The 21,917-nt window shown below is 39.6% G+C and overlaps 1 protein-coding gene across 1 annotated transcript in view; it reads left to right on the forward strand.

The window, feature by feature from the left end:
• The window catches only part of LOC115571271 (protocadherin-15-like), a 214,123-nt gene that overhangs the window by 158,943 nt on the left and 33,263 nt on the right, over window positions 1–21,917 (forward strand). The window contains 10 exon segments of the mRNA XM_030400563.1: window positions 1,996–2,105; window positions 5,890–6,030; window positions 8,967–9,094; window positions 13,998–14,228; window positions 14,555–14,643; window positions 16,741–16,917; window positions 17,281–17,335; window positions 17,337–17,500; window positions 19,226–19,234; window positions 20,311–20,421. Of these exon segments, the coding sequence (XP_030256423.1) occupies window positions 1,996–2,105; window positions 5,890–6,030; window positions 8,967–9,094; window positions 13,998–14,228; window positions 14,555–14,643; window positions 16,741–16,917; window positions 17,281–17,335; window positions 17,337–17,500; window positions 19,226–19,234; window positions 20,311–20,421 (1,215 nt within the window).

The raw sequence follows: 21,917 nt of genomic DNA on the forward strand, positions 1-21,917 counted from the left end.
TGAATAGGAAAGAAGAAAATTTCAGCAGTTCCTAAATGAACATGGCACTGGGCAGGATGAGACTGTACAGAAGAAAAACATGACTTTTTTTTTATCACAGGAGACTTGACATACGCAGTCTGAAAAGCACGTGTTAACAATTGAATGAATGATTGCTATCTTGCTTCTTCAGTTTGAGGGTTTTGTGCAATCATTAATGTTTTTAGTGACACCTGTTCCTTTCCTGCTGTGGAAAACAAACTCTGCTGCAAAAATGTAGTAAATTTAAACTTCCTGATGTTAAACAACACACTTTTTTCCATTTAAATCTTGTAATTCAATAATCCATATTTGCTTAGTGGAGTGTTTGATTTAAAGAGAGGTGGTGTACATCCCGAAGGGTGTAACATGTTGTGCACAGGTGTTTAGATATAAATCTTGGAAGGAAAAAAAAAAGTTGTTTGGGTGGAGCAGATGGTTAAAAAACAATTGATCTGGATGGAAGTCAACAGCTACACAACCTCACTCACTCTCTCACGGTCTCTCTTCCCCTCTCGCTCTCTTGCTCCCTCAACGTCCCATCTATCACATTGTGATTACTTGATAGCTTAGCCAGTTGGTAGCCCATGTTATAATGTCTAACCAACTGTGACGGTTGGCCTAATGACTGGACTGGGTGTAGTTAATGGAGGGCAATCTGCTGGAAATTCAAGAGTTGCCAGATTCTAAGAAAAATCTGTCAAGGTTGTAAGCAGGGTGAGCTGCCAACCGCATGCACGGGGAGGCAGGTGGACAAAAAAGACCAAGACTGTGGCAGGGTTCTCTTTCAGAGCTGCTAGTTCTTTAATTTCACCGCCTGTCTCCAGCTTCTAATGGGGCCTGACAGTCGCCCTGTGCTACATTTACTGGATCAGAACGAGTTTTATCCAAACACAATGTTTCCTCTTGCGGGGTCCATCCTGAAGACCCCGCAAGAGGAAGTCATGCATGGTTAAATTGCCACAAAGGGTTTAAACAATTGGTTAATAATCCAAGTTTTTGATCAACATAAAGTGAATTGCCAACCACTGACTACATGTATGAATAATTACATTTTCCCTGAAGCACGAAAATTGCCCATTCTGTTTTTCAGCTCCTCAAATGTGACAATTTTCACCACAGTAAACTGAATATACATCTTCTTGGGCTCAGGGAAGCTGCAGGCAAAACATACCACATATTTGTAAAATTATTCTGTAGCTTTCAGCCAGCCCGCAGAATTTATGCCACTATGTTGTAAGGATCAACTTGCTGAAACTTTCTTTTTTTTTTTGTATCTAACTTTCACATTATTGGTTTGTGGTGGTTGTGAGACACTGCTTTGACCATTTCACATAGACGTTCAGCATCCTAAAATTAACAGTTGTCTGAACAACAATGTAAATAATGTACTACAACTATCAACAGATCACTAAGAAATAGCGGTTTTGACGTTATGTCAGTGTTTTGTGTTTCTGAGTTATCTACTGAAGTTAGCTTTCCTCGGCCCATCCCAGTACAAAGCTCCTGTGGTGTAAACAATAACACTCCCCAGAGCTCTGAACCACTTGCTGCATGGCTAACTGAGTAAACTCACTAACTGCAGCTCTAGTTAGCAGCAGTATAAGGTTAGTCCACTATTTGTTTTGAATATGAATTTGACAGGTGGCCATTTCTTACATATTGCACCTTTTTAAAAAGTTTGTTGTTTAGCTTCCAACTTTACTTTGCCTCAAACACAGTTCAAAAACGTTCTTCCTGATCGCCTGATTACCCTCTAAGTAGCTCTGTAACGCTTCTTACACATACTTTATCTTTAGATGCAAAGTCAAGGTACAGAAAGCTGTCGGCACGAAGGACTGAAAAATGTTGGACGTGCTTTACAGATACGACTCTCAGTTGTATTTAACTTGCCAAATCGCAGTCGACCCTTGAGACCATACATATACATATTTAATTTTCTTATCAGCAGATACTGATTGACTGATCCATTCCCAGGTTTGCACCAGTGAGCGAGGAGGCTGCTGTTGGAACCCCAGTGGGAAACATCATGGCAGCTGCTGTCAATCAAACGATCGTCTACTCCATCACTGAAGGCAACGAGGGAGGTGAGTAATACTCTGGATATTTATTCGTGGATTAGTGCCTGTTGTGGGTTTTTGTAGTTGTGGAAGTGGTTGATAAAGTAGTTGGTTCACTCACACCATTAAGTTATGTTTGAGGTTATTAAGTAATTGGCACTAGAGCATTTCTATAATGAAGCCACCAAGGCTTTTGTATCATTAGTAGCTATTTAAAGGAGCGCAGAAGTCACGTTTTTTGGGGTCACGGCTCAGTGCCAGTTTGGTACAAAAAGTTAATAACTTCATGCGACTTGTGTTTTTGTTTTGTTTGTTTTTTTCGTAGAAACTATTCCTGTAACTATTTCACCTTGCTTGGTAGTGCGTTAAGCAGTAAATAGACAATTAGGCAAAGGTCCTATTTTTATGCAGAGCTAATGTAGATGTGATTTTAATGCAAAAACATCTCTTTCACATCGTTTCACACATTCGTTTTGGCTCTCTGCAGTGATTTACACATCTGGATGATGCCGTCTAATATGCTTGTGCATGTTCAATGTGTCTCCACTCACATACAATTCAAACAACAACTGCTCACTCTCAGAAATGTACCCCCACAGATGATTTGTAAGGAGCAAGTGGGTCCACTAACTCCACTGTCTCATTTGAACTCACAATAGAGCACAGTCAGTCACATCGTCTTTTTCTTCATCTTGTCTTATGGTGTCTTCTTCTTCTGCATTTTTTTTTTTTAATGATGGTTGGAAAACGTCTTTTTTTTTTGGTCAATGTATTTTTATTAAGGTTTTATAAGGTATACAGACAAGGAAGATGACAATGACTTACTGAATCAATAACAGCAACAATAACACAAGCCAAACAAGACAAAAAACAACACACAAAAGCAAAAACAAAACAACAAATAAAATATATATATATATATATATATATATATATATATATATATATATATATATATATATATATATATATATGTGTATATATTAGGGCTGTCAAACGATTAATTTTTTTAATTGCATTTTGTCCATAGTTAACTCGCGATTAATCGCAAATTAATCGCAATTTTTATTATTGTTAACTCTATCTCTCTGGGGAGGACGTCCTCCCTTACCAATCAGCAACCAGAATACAAGATTGACAGCAGGTTGGTCCAATAACAGTTCCCAAATTTCATTCTCACGTTTATACAGCCGTAAACAAAAAATACTTCTATGTACCGTATTGACCGACCCGAATATAGTACAAGTTTTTTTTTTTTTTCCGATTAAAATTATGTGAAAAAGTGGGGTCGTCTTATAATCGGGGTCTAACCGTTAACACATGCTGATAGTTGTCTTATAATAACAAGCGGAAGAAATGATGCCTTGGTAAGGCAAATTTATTTTTAATTTGGTCAAATGACATAAAGATATCTTCTTTATACAACTGTCTAATGTTCAAAACTCAATTTTTGAACCACTGATCAAATGCATTGTCTATGAGGGAGGCTAGAAACAGGTGGTTTGCTGTGATTGGAGCATAAGTAGACATGGAAACTAATCCATAGTGTTTTCTAAATTGGGACCAAATTTTCAAAGAATGTAAGATAACAGGGTTCTGACAGTCCTGGGGGGTATGCAACGGAATTGATGAACACAGAAGGGCAGAGAGCGAGATACGAGTGCAAGAACTAGATTCAATCTGTAACCAAGCAGGAATGTCAGAGGTGGGAGAATCCTGCAGCCAGTACAATAAGCTTTTGATATTTGCTGCCCAATAATATATTTGAAAGTTCAGTAAAGCCATCCCACCACGCAGCTTTTGTCTCTGTAGGAATAATTTCCGAATTCGAGGACATTTATTGTTCCAAATGAATGATGAAATAATGCTATCCAGCTGTTTAAAGAAGGCCTTTGGGATGAAATATGGAACACACTGAAATAAATATAAGAACTTAGGAAGAATGTTCATTTTAACTGTATTGATGCGTCCAGCCAGTGATAGGGGCATACTGGACCAACGAATAAGATCTTGTCGGGTACGATCTAAGAGTGGAGTAAAGTTGGCCTTCAACAATTGAGAGTGAGATTTTGTTATACTTATACCAAGATAACTCAGTTGATTATTTGTTACTTTAAATGGCAAAGAATGAAGGGATAATAGTCTAGCAGCAGGGGTAATCGGTAAAAGTTCACTCTTTTCAAGATTAAGTTTATAGCCAGAGAATCTACCAAATTCCTTAAGCATGTTGAGGATATGCAGGATAGATGAAAGGGGGTCAGAAACATAGAGAAGAATATCATCGGCATAAAGCGAAATTTTGTGTTCCTGGCTTCCCCTGAAAATCCCTTTAATATCAGTACAATGCCGAATTGAGATTGCCAAAGGCTCCATAACCAATGCAAAAAGCAAAGGGGATAATGGACATCCCTGTCTTGTTCCACGCTGAAGAGGAAAATATGATGAAAGTGTGTTATTTGTTCTAACTGAGGCCAGTGGCGAAGTGTATAACAATTTAATCCAGGAAATGAAAACCTCACCAAAGCCAAACCTACGGAGAGCATATAACAGGTAGCCCCACTCCACACGATCGAAGGCTTTCTCAGCGTCCAGGGACAAAAGAACCTCTGGACGCTGTGACAGAGATGAAGAATAAAGGATATTGAATACTCGCCTAACATTAAAGAAAGATTGTCTATTTTTAATAAAGCCTGTTTGGTCTGAGGAAATAATTGTAGGCAAAACAGATTCAAGGCGGAGAGCTAGTACTTTAGCCAGTACCTTAATGTCAACATTTAAAAGGCTAATTGGACGATAAGAAGAGCAATTAAGAGGATCCTTGCCTTTTTTCAAAAGTAAGGATATTGACGCCTGACGAAGGGTTGGAGGGAGGATTGATAAATCCAAACTGTCCTCAAATACAGCTTTAAGTAAGGGACTCAGTTTTAGGGAAACATTTTTATAAAATTCTGTTGGAAAACCGTCCGGACCAGGACACTTGCCACTTTGCATACATGTAATAGCATTTTTTATTTCATCTAAGGTAATGGGGTCATCTTGGAAAACGTCTTTGACTGGATTGGTGACGCGATCAGAGCGTTTATGCTCTCACCATTCTTATCACGGCATGCACTGAACCGTGACTTCACGATGACTACATGTACCGTTACACCCTGACTGGTAACCCATTTGACTCATAGGCATCTGAGTCGAGGCAGCTGAGACACACTGGAATTCACTGTCTTTCTCGCTGTCTGGTTAAAGAAAGACACATCTCCTCCATTTTTGATTCGTATAAATGACATAACACTTGTTTCCATGTTTATGGATGGCATGAATGTCAATGTTATTTTGGCTTAATTGCCACACTCTACCAGGTATTGTTACTCAGGTGTTTTTTTTTCTCAACAACTTTTATCTAAATCACCACCATCTGTCCGCCATGACTTGCATTTAGTCTGGGAAAACAAGACCAGATTTTATGTTTGTATGAAATGCGGCTAGAGTAAACAAAAAAGTATTAAAAATGCATCTGGTTATGAAACACTTTAAATGACAGGTGTAAATGGGGCCTCGGAGGGTTTCGGTTGAGGTTGCTTGGTTTTTATGTGTCATTTGAGAAAGCTTTTTTATTTAAACAACGTTCAAACTCTCCCTGTTAACAGCTAATAGCACTGTCCGCCCACTTTCCAGCTGCCTTTTACAAGAAAATAAACTTTGTTTTTTCCCTTTTTGACCTTTCCCTCCTATATTTTGCACTCTGTTTCTTTAATCCTACCTTCCCCTCTCTTGCCGTCTGTCTTCATCTCTCTACCTCTGGTTCTCGCTCCAGGTGCATTCGCATTAAACCAGACCACAGGAGTGATTTCCACCGCCAAGCCCCTGGACTACGAGGCCAACTCCAGCTACGTTCTGAAGGTGGAAGCTGACTCCATGAGGGTGGCGTCCTCCAACCTCCGAGCTCCCTCTAAGAGTACGTGCGTGGTTGTGTTTTGTGAACTCTCCACCTCTAAAGATTAAAGGACTGTACTTTTGACTTCAGATTGCATTAGCACAGATTCCACTGTTTGTCTCCTCTCTAATTACACACACACACTTTTTTTCGGAAAAGAAAAACGGTGCACTACCCACTATGTGATATTGTCAAGTTAATTGCCACAGGCTGCAGCTTCCTCTTCTGTACATACATTCGCTCGCTTTCTCATTCTCTCCGGAGCTCTCTTTTACCTTGTACAAGTTCTCTCCAACTCCTCTTCCTTGTCTATACAGTTATACACGTTCTACTGGGACTTGGCTGTTGTTGCTTTTCACGCCACTTTTTCCTCCTTCTCAGCTGTCTGTCAAACCTGTAGGCTGCATCGGCTTTGTTGTCTTCACTGCTGCAGATTTTCTATTCAGTTGCTCGCCTTTTCCTCCTCTGACTATTTCAGTCTCATCGGCTGTCACAGGTCTTTGCCGATATCCAATTATGCAGCTGTCCAGAATTGAACTCCTGACTATCAAACATGTGTTCCAATGAAGTGAGCAAATGAAGCTGGCGAGGGAGTTTTTTGAAGATTTGAAGATTTTTATCTGTAAGAGCTGTAACTTTTTCCGCTCCAAACATTGATACAGAGCGATCGGTACAGGTAGGTCAGTGTTAAATTAAACTGACCCTGCCGTAATGTGAGAAACAGCTTGAACGTCTCCAAGTCTTATGCTTCTTTTTCTACTTTTTATCTTATTTTTTTTCCATTTCTGTCCCCATTTCAATCCATCCAAAAATGATTTTCTTCCTTCGCCTCTGTGGGAGGAAAGATCGACCAAAATAAGTTTTCACGCTTTTAATTGAAATTATAGCATAAGTGAAAATGGTTCTAATTAGTCTCCATCTCTTCCCACACTATCTTTCCTCCTCCCCGCCTCTTCTCTGTGCAGCTCCCCTGGTTTTCTCCTTTGTTTTTCTTTAATCATAGCCATTACCACATGCTGTTCTCGTTACATCCGACTATTTGAATTTGTGTATTCCACAGAGACTGAAACAAGTCATTGTAGTCATTAGCAGATCTTCAGTTATTTGTTTTCACAGATTTTAGTCAGGTGACAAATCAATAAGATTCTAACAATGTGTTAATCTGTTTTTTTTCTAATTTAAGTAAGGGTAGATTTTTTTGGTGTGGTTGTTCATAGATAAGCAGATTAATGTTTGCATCTGTTAGTTTATTTGGCGCTTGAGAAGAAAACTGCAAAGTAATTTTTCGAAGAGAATTTATTTTTATTTATTTTTCTCTTTTGACTGTCTTGGAGTAAAACTTGCGAAGCTCACAATCATGAAATTAATTCTGCCTTTCCTTGATGGTATTATGCTGCAGCTTTACGTGGGTGTGATTCACAACTCCCTGTTTCTGGCCAGATAAGATTGAATGCGAGTCGTTCCAAGTTGCAATCACTGAATGTGAATGACAGCAGCTCGTTGGCACAGTGTCAATCTGCACACTGAATGTGCAGATTGGTTGCCTTACAGTATTGTTTAATATTTTTTGCTGGTGTTTCAAAATACATTCTTTCATGTAGTTTGTAATTCGAAATGCATTTTTTACAGTAATAGTGATGAACTTGACATTGAATGATGGCATGGAGATTATTTCTAAAGACATTTGACCTGAAAAGACCACAAATTTGACTGCAATATTGTCAAAAGTCATGGCCAGTGAGGTTCTGGGGATATTTCAGCAATTTTATTAGATGTATCAGAGTAGACTCATGACTACTGCAGCAAACCCAGACATTCAGCAGCTCAGCACTTCTTCTTTCGGCTCTGAAAGTGAAGCTAATAATCCTTCAATCACTTTACTGTCCAACCCTTTAAATTTGGTTAGAATTACATTTATAGTTAAACTTAAGTTATTAGACATTTGACTGTTAACAAACAATAAAATTAATTATAAATCATTTCTAGAGCAATTCTAAAGGTTTATAAACACCAGTTGCACCTTTTAAATAAACTATTGCTTATTGTCTGCAAAGTGTTTCATTTTTTTGCATTAAGATAACTATTTAAGTTGATATAACTAGTAATGTACCATCTGTCATTATTAAATGTCTACATTTTCAAAGAACCTGAAAACTAGCTTTGTTTATCTGCTTTTCAGTGTGGTAAATGGGATCCTACATAAACACAATATCTTATTCCAAAGTTACAAAATGTGTGGTTATTTCACCGAAGAGACTTACTTGATGTCACACCTGTGCAACACCAATCACAGTTCACGATCATTTAAATCAAAATGTATTGATAGCTTGTTAGCGGTGTTAATCACACAGTCTTGATGAAGCAGATAAACCAAGCTTTTGAGTGTTAAACTCTTAACACCACTCGGATGTTTTTTGTTCCAGCTTCTAACTTTGGATGTTGCTTATTTGGTTGTGACGGTGTAAAGTTGTAGAGACAAGTGAGAAACAAGGTTTTAAGGGGCGTTAACTTCCTTTGTCTTCTTTGCCTCTGTTTTCTCAAAATGCTGCTAATCACCTCGTGAAAGTGGTTGAAACTTGGGCTGCGGATTTCTCTTAAGGAGAGGCTGTTCAATCATTGTCAGAGCAGTTTTTAATTTGTCAGCCAGCCCAAGCTATAGAAAAAGTAAAGCAACAGCAGTACTAATTTAGACCTTAGTGTAGACATGTTGACATAATCACTAGAAGGGGAAAAAAGGTGATAGTTGTTGTTATACTTGGGAAAGCAGTAGATAATGCAAAGTCCCTGCCTTGTTGTTTTTCTTGCTGATATATGGCAGGTACAACACACTTTACAATGCCTGAATAGAAATTGTATGCATTTCTTCAGTTTGTTTATGAGCAATTACTGCACTACTTCTTGTAATGCCAAATGCAAAAGTGGACCATCGTAACGTATAAATTGTTTCTGTGTCTTAGCTAACACAGCTAAGGTGATAATTGACATCCAGGACGAGAATGACCACCCGCCCGTTTTCAGCAGAGCTCTTTACATCGGAGGGGTTGCAGAAGATGCTAAAACGTTCACATCAGTCTTGAAAGTACAGGTATGATCACTCACACACACACACACACACACACACACACACACACAGTTTGGTGGATTTATTTATTAGTAAATCGAGGGAAAATTTGTCACCAGCTATTTTGATAAAGTCCATTTTCAGTCAAATATGTTAAACAACTGCTTGTTCCAGTTTCTTAATGTAAGGATTTGCTGCTATTCTTTGTCGATTATGATAGTAAATGAAGAGTCTTTGGGTTTTGGACTTTGCTTTTTTTATATGTAAATATATCAATTGTTAACATAATCAGCCGACGGCTCAAAAACAAAAACAATCGTGATTTGCAGCCCTGATACATAACTAATCAAACCGAGTGGGGTAGATGAAAAATAGGAACACACGCTGTGATTAATGAAGCGAAGCCCATGAGCCAGTTCAGGCTGCCCTCACTTGAGTCACCTCTACACTCACATGGCATTCTCCTCTCACTGTAACATACAACCAACAGATTGTTTTAATCATGGTGGAGTACTGAAGCCGTCAGTGCCCTGCTCCTTCTTCTGGCTTCATGCCTGCTGCCCACACCACTCACCTGAAAGCTGTGTTGTTACATCACCTGCCGTAGAGTCCATCTCATCCTGAGGGGAAGTTATAGTATCATCACTCCCCACTCCCTGCTGTGCTCACTTTGATGTTTTCGTGTGTGGAGCAACAAAGTAAGAGCTCTGGGGCCAAATATTAATGCTCTGCATATTCTACATTTACATAATGATCTGTTCCATTTGAGTTGGCTGACTGAAATGCTCTTGCCTCGCAATAAATAATGTCTTTGTAGAGCTAAAAGAAGTTGTGACTGTGACAAAGAAATGTGTATTCATCGGTATTACATCATTTTCGGCTTCAGTCCATAATATTGTTGCATGAATTGGTTTATTTTTTAAGGGAATTTTTTAAGGGAAACCTATTATGTTTAGTTTTATATAGGTTCTTGTGCTCATAAAAGTTATTACAAATAAGAAAGCCCAAAGTCTGCACCAACGGAAGCTCCTCTCTCCCACAGGAAACACTGCTCTTAAAACGCCTCATCAGTATTCCCGCCCATGAATTCTGTGACATCACACTACATCAAAGAGTCACACATTTGCATGATATTAGCCGAGTGGCTAGTTTGGCACATAAGATTTGATTTTGCACAGCTGATCTGTTGTAAGCGGTGCTGGGTCAGGCGTCTTTGAGGTGACCAATCACAGGGGACTGGGTATACAGGAGGGGAGGGCCTTAAAGGGACGTAGCTAAAACAGAGGTTTTCAGACAGAGGGGGGAATACAGTGCTGCAGCTCTCGACATTACATGATAGTTTTTTATGCATTAAAATGTGTAAACCTGTTCTAGTAGTGATCGAAAATAAAAGAATGGGTATGAAAGTTCCCTTGAAGTGTTGCTCTTACTCATCCAATCTTGTGCTACCAATTGTTTCTTAAAGGAGAACTTTGGTCGATTTAAACATGCAGCTTCATTGCTCAAGCTACCCTTGACTTGCCAGTTCCGAAGACTGTCAACAAACAGCGATGTGTCTGCTTGCACAAACACACTGTTTTTACTACTTTTTTATTAATTTTGAGTCATACATGCTACAGTGCTGTGTTGTAAGGTGTCTGCTGATGATGCATAACTTTTGGTGTGAGATGTGGAGCATGTTAAGATGCTTAAAACACAGTGTAAAGTTCTGACCCCATGCTGTTAGCTGTCAATGCTAAATCTCCGTTCACGGAGCTCTGTAATGGTTGGACCAAATGTGTTCGCGTCTTCGGTACTGGCAAGTCAAGGGTAGCTTGAGCAATGAAGCTGCATGTTTAAATCGACCGAAGTTCTCCTTTAAGAGAATATCCAAAACTTTAATGTGAGACTTAAGTTGTTATGACTTGGAACGAACAGTGACCCAACTATCACAGCTTTCAATAACAATTCACTTTAGCACAGTACGAAGGTGCATACAGTGTATGTGCAGATGTGTGTGCTGTATTTTTGTTGTACATTTTAAAGACAAATTTAGCCATGTAACCACATTAATTGTTTGGATTATTCTCTGTGTCGTTCCCTCGAAATCTACCTTCCATCTCCCTGTTAATTAATACGTCTTTTTGTTTCCCTGTCTTTTAACCTAACTCTGGAGAATTTCATATCACTGTAAACAACTCGAGCGACTCGCGTATTATTAAAATACCTTTCAGGACCCAAAATGGGTCACAGAGTCTATCTTTCAGCCCCTATCTGAGAAGCAGCAATATGTTTTAATGAGCCTGGATGCCACAAGAGACTCGGGCAGGGTCTCTAGCAGGAAAGTATCTGCTTTAATATTTTATTACAGTTTTTAAGATCATTCTTAGATATTCCTGCTTCATTAGATCACACACCATGAGAGTGACAGGAAAGATGAGAGAATAAGGGTGAGCATGCAACAAAGAGTCGTATTCAAACACCTGTTTCACAAGTGTAGAAAATGTACTTTTCTTACTGATAACCTGGTATCTCAAATTATTATTCCTCTGCCGCAAACACCTGAGGTGCTGGTTTTGCATACAGATTTTAGGACTATATTTGGAGGGAGCTGGTTTACAGCAACCTGCTCTACCATCACCTGACCTCTTTAAATACTTGAGAAGACTGACAGGAAGAACTAATAGCCTGCTAGTCGGCTCGATCACCGCAGGGAGAGGCGATAGATGTGGAGGTTGGAAGGAAAGGAGAGGATTGATGGTTAGATAAAGATAACTGGCATCCTGCGGAGACGCAAACTGACTGGACAGAATAAGGAAGAGGAGACATACATGATTCATGGGTAGATGAATAGATGGAGTCGGGGGGTGGACTAGAAAGATGGACAGCGATGCTGGCGGCGCACATGTTAACATCCAGATGAAGGCGTGAGTGAGACAAAAGATTGAAAGTTTGAGACACGTTCAGTTTCAATTTCAGTGGTTTCACTCAAGTATAACTAATTCCATCACATCTGTCTGAAGCACATGCGTTGTTTTAATGAGTTTTGAGCGAATGTGTCTGTGTGCGTGTCTATTTTTTAATTGTGTGTATTGCTTCATGCAGGGCTGTCATGCCTCCAGAGCGTACGTGTTCAAGTGCACGTGCAGCTCTGTCTTTTTGTCCCTCAGAGGATGCCAGAGCGCAGTTATTGATTAGATGAGCTTCACATTAGCGAACCTATTCATTACCTGCAAAGATTGTTTTGTTTTTCTGATTTAAATTTCCACAACCAGTCCAAATGCAAATTTAGAGTCTAGAATCTCTCACTCTCCAGCCTGTCTTTCTAGCACTTTATTAAAGTGCTTTGTGAATGTATTTATTTTTGAATAAATGCTGTTAAAGTGATACTAAAATTCATTTTCACCAACAACTGTCACTCAGTACACAGTTACTATACTGAAGTCATTATACTTTTATTTACGATGCAAAGCATGCTTGTGTGACAATTAGAGGGCTGCCAAATAAAGATGTAGAAAGCGACACTGGAGGAAAATGGTTAATTGTCGAGTCTTGTTCAACCCAAAGCATCAGTTTTGACAACCAAGACACGAGACTCAACAAATAACTATCTCTTTCCAAAATCACTCACATGTACTAAGATGCACACGCCCGACTGTCAAAACTATTGGCAACTGAGAAGCTCAGATTCCAACACACTCGGAGGGACAGTGACTTCATTCTTTGCTTGCGGTGCCATTGCTCCACTATATTTTTGTATTGCACTCAGTAGAGCATCAAGGCCCAACAGTCCTCTTTAAGCCCTGTACCACTCTAAATATCTTAAGTAAAGTCACTTCAGATTTTACAGTGCAACAAACAAACTAACTGTTGCTGGTAAAAACAAAACCTCCTCATCAGAGGTTAAAGATTTGTTGCTCTATTAGTATTTAAAATCTCATTTAAGGATCCTTTAGAGACTTCAAAATGTCTCTTCAGCAGTTTAATCCTTTATTTTTATTTTATTTTTCCTCTTTTAGTCACATCTGTAAATCCAACAAAAAATTAACGATTTAATTAGTCACACTGACTCTTTTAAATTGGCTCTTTTCCTGTGTAAACATAAAATACTCAATACCAGCTATAAGTTTGCAGGTAAGTGGATTTTCGACACAGCTATACTAAAATAACAGCTGATTGATATTACTGCAGGCATTCAATGTATTCTTAAAAAGTTACTCTAACTTAACTCTGCAAGTAAAAAAACACAAAAAATAGATCTATACGGGTTTTTCTTGCATTGGTCCTCCCTTATTCCCTCGTCTCTATGTGTATGCTTTTATTTCCTCCCTGCTTCCATTTCCTTATTCCCTGGCCATGAGAAGAAAATTAAATTTTTTTGTTTCTTGCCTTTGATGTTGTGGGCGTCTCAGAGCTGAATCACCAGTCTGTGTTCCCAGCCCCTCTTATAAAGACCTGGCAATAAATCAATGTCTGTCTTTGTGCGAGTGTGTCTGGATGTAAACATGGGGTTTGTATGCATGTGTGAATGAGGGAGAGATTTGATAGTAAGCCATAAATATACAGTACCTGCATACAGCTCAAGGCACCACTTTATCCCCTACTGCTGATTCAGAGCACTACACCAAACATTAAAAGCACCGACAGGTGTCCCCTGCAAGATAAATGCAACAGTAAAATGAGGGGTGGTTCTTCTGGTGAGTGAGGAATACAAGGCAGACTGGGTATCAGTCCTGGAATGATCAGTATACATGGCAGCGTTGTGTATCGATTAGCTGCAAACACCTTGCATAGAATACAAGGAGGTGGTGGGATCACCGTGATTAGAATCATCACAGATCAGATAATTTACAATTATGATATTAGCAACAATGACTTGACCACAGTGCTGTTGGGATGATGATTATGATAATGACACTGTGTATTGATTATTTTGCTCACTTTACAGGCCCTGGACAAAGACACTGGTAACTACAGTTCTATGATGTACCGGCTCATCATCCCCCCTCCCCCTGGGAAAGACACTAAAGACAGCAAAGACGGCTTCGTCATCGAACCGTACAGCGGCGTGGTGAAGACAGCGATCATGTACCGCAACATGAGGAGGTCATATTTTAAGTTCGAGGTGGTTGCTACAGACAACTATGGTCAAGGACACAGCAGCAAGGCAGAGATAGTGGTGTGTATATATACAGTGTTGACATTGCTGACAGGTTTATAATGTTCCCGTAAAAAGGTTTATTTAGTCTTATGTTCTACATTTCCCCCTTAAACGAATTGAGTGGTTGAACTTAATGAAATGTATTTGACTCCCGGAGTGTCCTTGAGGTTGATAAAAAATGTGAAAACAATTTCAAATTGTCAAAAGCAGAGTTGATCTAAAAATGCAATCTTTTCCAATTCCAACTTTTTTTTCAGTGATGGAGAATGCCATCTGATAAGCTTTAGTGAAATGACACACAGCCGATGCCAAAATGTTATATCTGCATTGTCTCTGTTGTGTAGGTGTCCGTCGTGAACCAGCTGGACATGCAGGTGGTTGTATCAAACGTCCCTCCAACTTATGTGGAGAAAAACAAAGACAAGCTGCTCAGGTAATGAACATTAATTAATTCTAATTTAGAATAGAACATATGAATAAATCATGTTTGGCATTAAGCTGGCTGTACAACGTGTACCCTGTGCAATGAGATTCAGTCCTTTCTTGAATTTCTACAAAGTATGCTGATGTTCTTATCTGGAGAGCAGGCAGTTTGGGTTCACCGTGGACCATCAACATAACTAAAAGCTGTTGGAACAGCCATTGACCATATATCAATATTGACATATATCATAATAGATTTTAGATATCGTTATATTGTGACATGGCAAACATGTTGCCTCCCCTAGTTTGAAGCTTGCTTGTTAAATTCACACAATTGATACATAGAGCCCCCATAGTTTACTAGTTTACTAAAGTTTACAAAACTGAAGAGAACTGATAACATTGCCAGAGATCCTTTATTGATTTAGATTTTAGAGGATTTACTCAAGACAGATTTGAGAAACTGATCTTTGAAACAGACTTATTTTTTGTGTAACTTATTTTTGGTGAATATTGTTTGAACTTCTAACGTGCAAAAGGCCATCCGGACAAAAAGTGGAGCTGTTGTAACATACCCCCATCTTTATAAATAAGAATTAAATAAGATCTGAACAGGTTGTGATATTCTATTGAGACCATGTCACCCAGCTCTACTCTTATACTGCCTAATATACTAAGTCATAAAACATTAGAGTCTTAGAGGTGAAAAGCACCTCTTGCTGTCTATATGTATATTGTACTGCGAGCCCAAATAGTTCAAAAGTCGCAGGTTCATATGAGAGCGTGTGCATGTGAAGTAACGAGACATGCAATATTGAAATGTAAGTTTCAGCCTTGATTTTAATGTCTTTTTATATCACACAACTCTACCAGTCAGTGGTGCCTTTATATTGATTTAGCTATGTTGGGTGTTCATAAGAAGGGCTGGGGCTGTAATTGCTACCACGGAGAAATCAACCAGACTTGGTGAAGAGCACAAACAGTGTTGTGTTTAAAAATAGTTTTTTTATCCCTTAAAAAGTGTCCTAGTAAGAATAAGCTCTGAGTGCTTTGTTGAGTTAGAACTCACACAGGGACTGTAACGGGGACAGGCATAAGACCACTGCAGCTAGACCACAGATATTCAGCAGAGACAGTTCCTGGTAATTTATTAAAACAGATCAAGCTTTGGTTGCAGATTTAGTTCATCATATATCTTTATATTGATCTGTTGTTTTTGTCTTTTGTTGGTATTAAGGTGTAGTGGGTTAACACATCCAGACAGGGTGTAACTCAGACTATAAGGATACATTTTCACAGAAATTTAAATGTTACCTGTTTTTATTACCATTGCCACCATTTGGCTTTTTTCTTTTTAATACTCCCTGACTTTCTATCCCTTGAAGCTCACTCCGACTGTTTATTTAAAATATTCCTCGCTACATTTAAAACATTTTGAGCCCTGAAAACATGACCTTATCAACACTACGGTGTCTAATATGTGATACTCTGACTTCGCTCCGATGCAGCTCAGCTTGTTTGAGGAATTTGCTTTGAATCAAGTAATATTATCTCCATCCACAGTTGGCCAATTTATTTTTTATTTTTTTATTTGTTTGAAGAACGGCAAGATGTAGATACTGAACACAAACTCCACGTCCCTGCACATATATTAAGGTATATTTCTGCATCTACAGACAGAAACTGTAATGCTCATTTTTGCCATCACTTGATAAAGATGTTTTAAAGCACCTACCATCCTTTCTCTCTGCCTCTCTCTCTCTCACACACACACACACACACACACACACACACACACACACACGCATACGCATAAACACACACCTTAGTGGGATCATTCCTGCTGTGAGCAGGTGTTTCCGAGGGTACAGAAATCAATATTCCACAGCGTGAGTCTGTCTAGCTGGCGGGATGGATAAAATGTGTGCGTGTCTGTTCGATGTGTGTGGTGTGACCCGACTCTGAGGGCTGTGTGTCCGCATGTTTGAAAGAACATGCCAGTTTCCTCAGAGGCGTGTTTTTGGATCTGTGTCGACCATGTTGGCATCCTAATGGAGTTAGAATGATGCGATGCCACTGCTCAAAATCCATAATTTTTCATCTTCAGCATTCTGGAACGCTACGTCCAGGAACAGATACCAGGAGCAAAGGTTGTCGTGGAAACCATCGGGCCCCATCGCCATGGTGATGGATTAGAGCAGGAGGACTATACCAAGTCGGACCTCATGATTTATGCCATCGACCCGCTGACGAATAGAGCTGTAGCTCGACAGGAGCTCTACAAGTAAGAACTTCGCCAACAAATCTATGACAAGTAAAAAAGTGGCAGTTCTCCAAAAGCTTTATATCATAAGACGGGACAGGAACCTAAATTACATTGCAATTAAGAAATTCCAAAATTAATTGCCCCTCAGTTTTTTGGAGTGCTGCCAAGTTTTCAGGTAGTTTGCTGAAGTCTGTCTTGTACTATCTGGCAGCAGAAGAAAAGAAGAAGAAAAGTTTTGTCAGTCCTTATTTTCATTTATTAAGTAATGAGGATGTATTTCTGCATTACTAGCACTTATAAGTAATAAGGTAACGGCGGTTATTGCGCAGTCTTTTCCAAATATATTTGGTCTTTGTTGCATCATGTGTTTCTCTCCCCAAGGTTTCTTGATGGTAAACTCTTGGACATCAATAAAGAGTTCCAGCCCCTCCTCCCTCCCTGGTGGACGGATTCTGGAGATCCGAACCCCTGAAGTGGTGACCAGCGTGAAGAAAGCGGTGCAGACTGTAGGCTACACAGAGGGAGCACTGCTGGCTCTGGCGGTTATTATAATAATCTGTTGTGTCCCCGCCATATTGATCGTCATTATTACCTACAGACAGTGAGTATGAATTATGTGTAGTATTTCTTTTTTTCTAAATAGTTTTGGAATAAAGGTTCAGTTTAATCAGAGACAACTTGGACTGAATGAGGTTGTAGGAGCTTACCGTCCCTCTGATAGGCTTGTGTTTAAGAGATAAGACTTTCCTTTTATCAACAAATCCCATGAAAAGACCAAAACAACAGTGGGGCTATCCTCATAATTAACCAGATGGTGCGAGATGGTTTCGAACAGAACCATTTGTTAAGGCGCCTCTAGAAACTGTTGAGCAGGCACTTTCAGAAAGTACTCAGCAGGTGATTGGACAGACTATCTATCACTGTTTATCACAAGCTAACTTCAGCCGATCAGATCAACTGTAGGGGAGCGCTACCACAAGCGGAGCCAGTTTATAAATCAAACTCCTACTTATGCCAGTCGGGAGGAGAGAAAATCAGGTTTACTGTTGAGAAATCCTTCTTTGCTCTTGTTTCAATTAATTCTACTCTCTAGTTCTGATGTAACTGATGCTTTATCAGCGACACTCTATGAAAGCTAACATTGTTTTCAAATAATTACTTCTGTTGCTGGTACATAAACCATGCCTGTAGGTGCTACATCTAGCAAGAGTTACTCAAAGGTCCCTGATCGGTTAAACACCTGTTTGGCCACATGCACTTACAGGCCGACGCAACACACCGTTTTCTAGTTTTTAGAAGTTGAAATGTCATCAAATTTTTAGCACAAGGTGCAGAGTCGCAATGCTTTCCCCATTAATCACATGTGATGGCCAGATGTGCAGCCAGCCTGGCTTTACAGGCATACCACGCTCTTTTGTCTTGGGCACTGTAGGACTGCTATTTTAAGTCTTTGTCATTGTTCAAGTTGTTGAACCACAGCCTTTTCAGGAACAACTACATGTTTCTCACGTTTTTTACTAGATTTACTTCACCAAGAGGAACAAATGGGCTTACTGCCACTGACAGGATAGGGAGTATTAAAAGTACTAAGAGACAGACAAACGTGTTGATCAGTCGCCCATCATTGCAGAATAGATTGTTGTGTAAAAATCCTTTTGGTGTCATTTCTGGTTTATACATTCTAGCCACTAATGTGCAAACATCTACTCCAACATCAATTTGATGCTGCTAAATACCAATGTGAATTTAAGTCCTGAAAGCGTGCAGGCTGACAAAGATAACAAGCCATTTAGAAAATGTCTGAATTACTTTTAAGAGACTGCAGGCACACAGAGAAATAGACAAAGCTGGCAGGCGCTCCCACAGGACGTCCTTTTGCACTATTTATCATTTTATCACCTGGGCCAGTCACTTCCCCAGATGATTCAGCATGGCAGCCTGTCCCACAGTGCCAATTCTAATAGTTTGTTTAGCTAACCACCGTGAAAGGCTATTAATTTCCTCCGTCTCCTAAACACACAAACGAACGCACACACACTTAAACTGGATCAGTGCATTCTGGAGGGAGCTACTCATCATGAGACAAATAACAAGAGTGAGGAGAGGAGCGGAGGCTTGAAGAAAGAAAAACAGTAGTAATCATCAGCATAATTATCACTAGCCTCTGTTGCTAAATGACTCTAATGAAGACCAATTGTCCAACTTGCTTGTAAATTACAATAAGTAAACCCGACTAACAGGAGGTACTGTGATTTATGATTCAAATAATCACTAATCTTTCTCTCTCTTTCCCCGTCTCTCTGTCTGACGCTTCTGCTGCCACCAGATTCAAAGAGTGAGTACTGCTTTCATATTCCCAGTCTAAAATATTAAAGTCGTGGCTGTCCTAAACACCTTTCATTGTGATTAATCTGTTGACTTTCACGGAACAATAAAACGGATGAGTTCAGGAAGGGCGGTGAAACGAAGAGGACGTGAACAATCAAACAAATGAATCCTGAAGAACACAGAATCAGTAAATGTCCATGAGTGATGCTTTTATGAGTGTATGCCTGCATGTGGTCATGTCGTGTCATGTGGAGTGTCGGGGTGGTCGTTGCACCTTGGTGCGAAGAACACGCCGACTGCCCAGAAAAAAAAAAAATGTTTTTTTTTCCTTGTACTAGGAAAAATAAGTTTGTTGTTTTTCTGGTTTGTGCTCCCTGATTCCATGAGCTCTGTCGGGTCATTTTACAGTGAATCAAGGCAACTTATTCAAGAGAAATAAGAGGAATTCAATTGGTGCCAGATGTTGCAACAATGGTGACTGTTTGGCGTATACTCTGTTACCTAGTCCTGCTTTAATATAATAAGGTCATTTAGAGAGACACATTAAACAATTTATGGTTCTAGCATAAAACTTAATGGATTGGCAAAGTGATCACAATTGATCCTGAGCACAAACCTTCCTGTTAGTTATTAAGATTGTATCACTAAAGCGTCAACCTCAGTGTTGTGCTAGGAAGGCTAAACAAAAGTCAGGGGATCACAATAGTCAGCAGGCTCCATCCTCTGTAAAGCATGAATTCATTTGATGTAATTATTGTTAATAGTTAAGTCTGCACCAAAATGGTGGACAGACCAGCATGGCTACAGGCTACATCAGATCAATTCAGCTGGCAGCCCTGGTAGAATAACAACCTTATTCTGGCCCTTTGATCATTTATTCTTATGCATATACACATAAATAGGAGTAACTGACAGGAGGACTTGCCCAAGGAACGATTGAAAGCTTAAAAGCTTAGACTTGTTGAACAAAGAAAGAGGTTACAAGCCCTCCTTTCCTGATAATGACCATTTCACTACTTTTGAAGGTCTGGATTTTATTCTAACTTTGGATAACTAACTGCGTTTCCTCCCCGCTGTATTCAGACGGCAGGCAGAGTGTGCCAAAACAGCCCGTATCCAGATGGCACTGCCAACGGGCAAACCTGGGGGAGGCACTGCCAATAACCTGTATGAGGAGCTTGGTGACAACGCCATGTAAGTGAACTGTGAACGTGGCATTTGCATTGATGAGCCAAAGCAGAGGCATTAGCTCGCTTTTCTATGGCAGTTCAACTTGAGCCTTTGGCAGTGTGCCTTTTTGTGATTTGAGAGCTTTGTGGTTTCCACACATGCGGTCAAGTACCATGACATTTCATCTCCCTGCATTTTAACCATCACGATGGAGAATACTTCTGAAAAATATATCATATGATACCTGACAGACCAAAGCTACTATTCACAAGGTAAGTTTCAGCACAAACACCATAATTTCCCAGTTTCACCTCTTTCATGCATTCAAAATGGGAAGGCAGTGATAAGAAATAATACAAAGACATTGGCAATAATGGGAAATAAGCACAAACAAAAGGCAAAATAACATTAACCAGGACAAAGTTGGGGTTTAGTTTCAAAGCACTTGGGCTGTTAGCCTGGAGCAGCTTGGGATAACATGAAAGCTCTTTCACACTTATGCAGAATTTAGGCAATTACTGTCATAGAATGAGACGGGAGCAATGACTCGGAACTATAATGCTGAGGTGCAAATGAACAGGAAGGAAGGAAACAAACTAAATCCTCTGCACACATAGTTCTCATGTAGTATGTATCCAGATAGCTTCAAGCATTTGATATCAAGACTGCCATCAGTGCAAAGGTGGACTAAAGGGAATCCCATACCTTATGATGGGACCAAAGAGAAAGCATTCCATACAGAAACAAATATCACATATTTTTACCACTAAAGGTGCAATATGCATATCATTAGAGTCACTTCTCTAGCTCAGTTTAGCATGCAGCTAGCAGTTTGGACTGGATGATCAAAGACAAGTGTTTTCAACACCAGCATAGGAGCTTTTGAACAGGATGGGCAAGGGCAAGCTGGTTTGCATGCCAACTCCAGTAGCCTAGTTATCTCTGCAATGCAAAACAAAGACATCACTGAGCGTTTTCAACCAAAAATCTTACATATTGCCCCTTTTAAAGAGTTACCAAATGCAGAGGAGAAATGAAAATTCCCAAGACTTGGATCCAAATAAGAAACAATGGAATCAGGAAAAGTGTGCTTTACCTACAACCCCCCTAACACCTTAATCAACTCCATCTGTAGCACCTAGAACTCAACGATACAGAAAACGAAAGCGACCACAGCATTAAGATGTCAAAACAGAAATCAAATCAAAACAGTGCAAAGGTGATGATCATCAGTTAAGTCACTCAGCCATAATAACTGTCTTGGATGGGTACGGTGAACTCTATTCATATTCTTCACGTCAGTGATAAACACACGCAGACGTTATCATCAGACTTGTTCAACAGTCTTGCCTGCAGAGGCCAGCAATTAAACTAATTGGTCAAAGTCTTGAGCCAATTTCATGTCAAACTGAAAAATGATTGTGATCACACGAGATGGCAGCACATTTCAGCCTGTGAAGACTGTTCTCTAAAGTCAATGATACATAACCGTCTTTGAACTCTGATTGGGGCATGTTGTT

The sequence above is a fragment of the Sparus aurata genome, chromosome 20, assembly GCF_900880675.1.
Source record: "Sparus aurata chromosome 20, fSpaAur1.1, whole genome shotgun sequence".
NCBI lineage: Eukaryota > Metazoa > Chordata > Actinopteri > Spariformes > Sparidae > Sparus > Sparus aurata.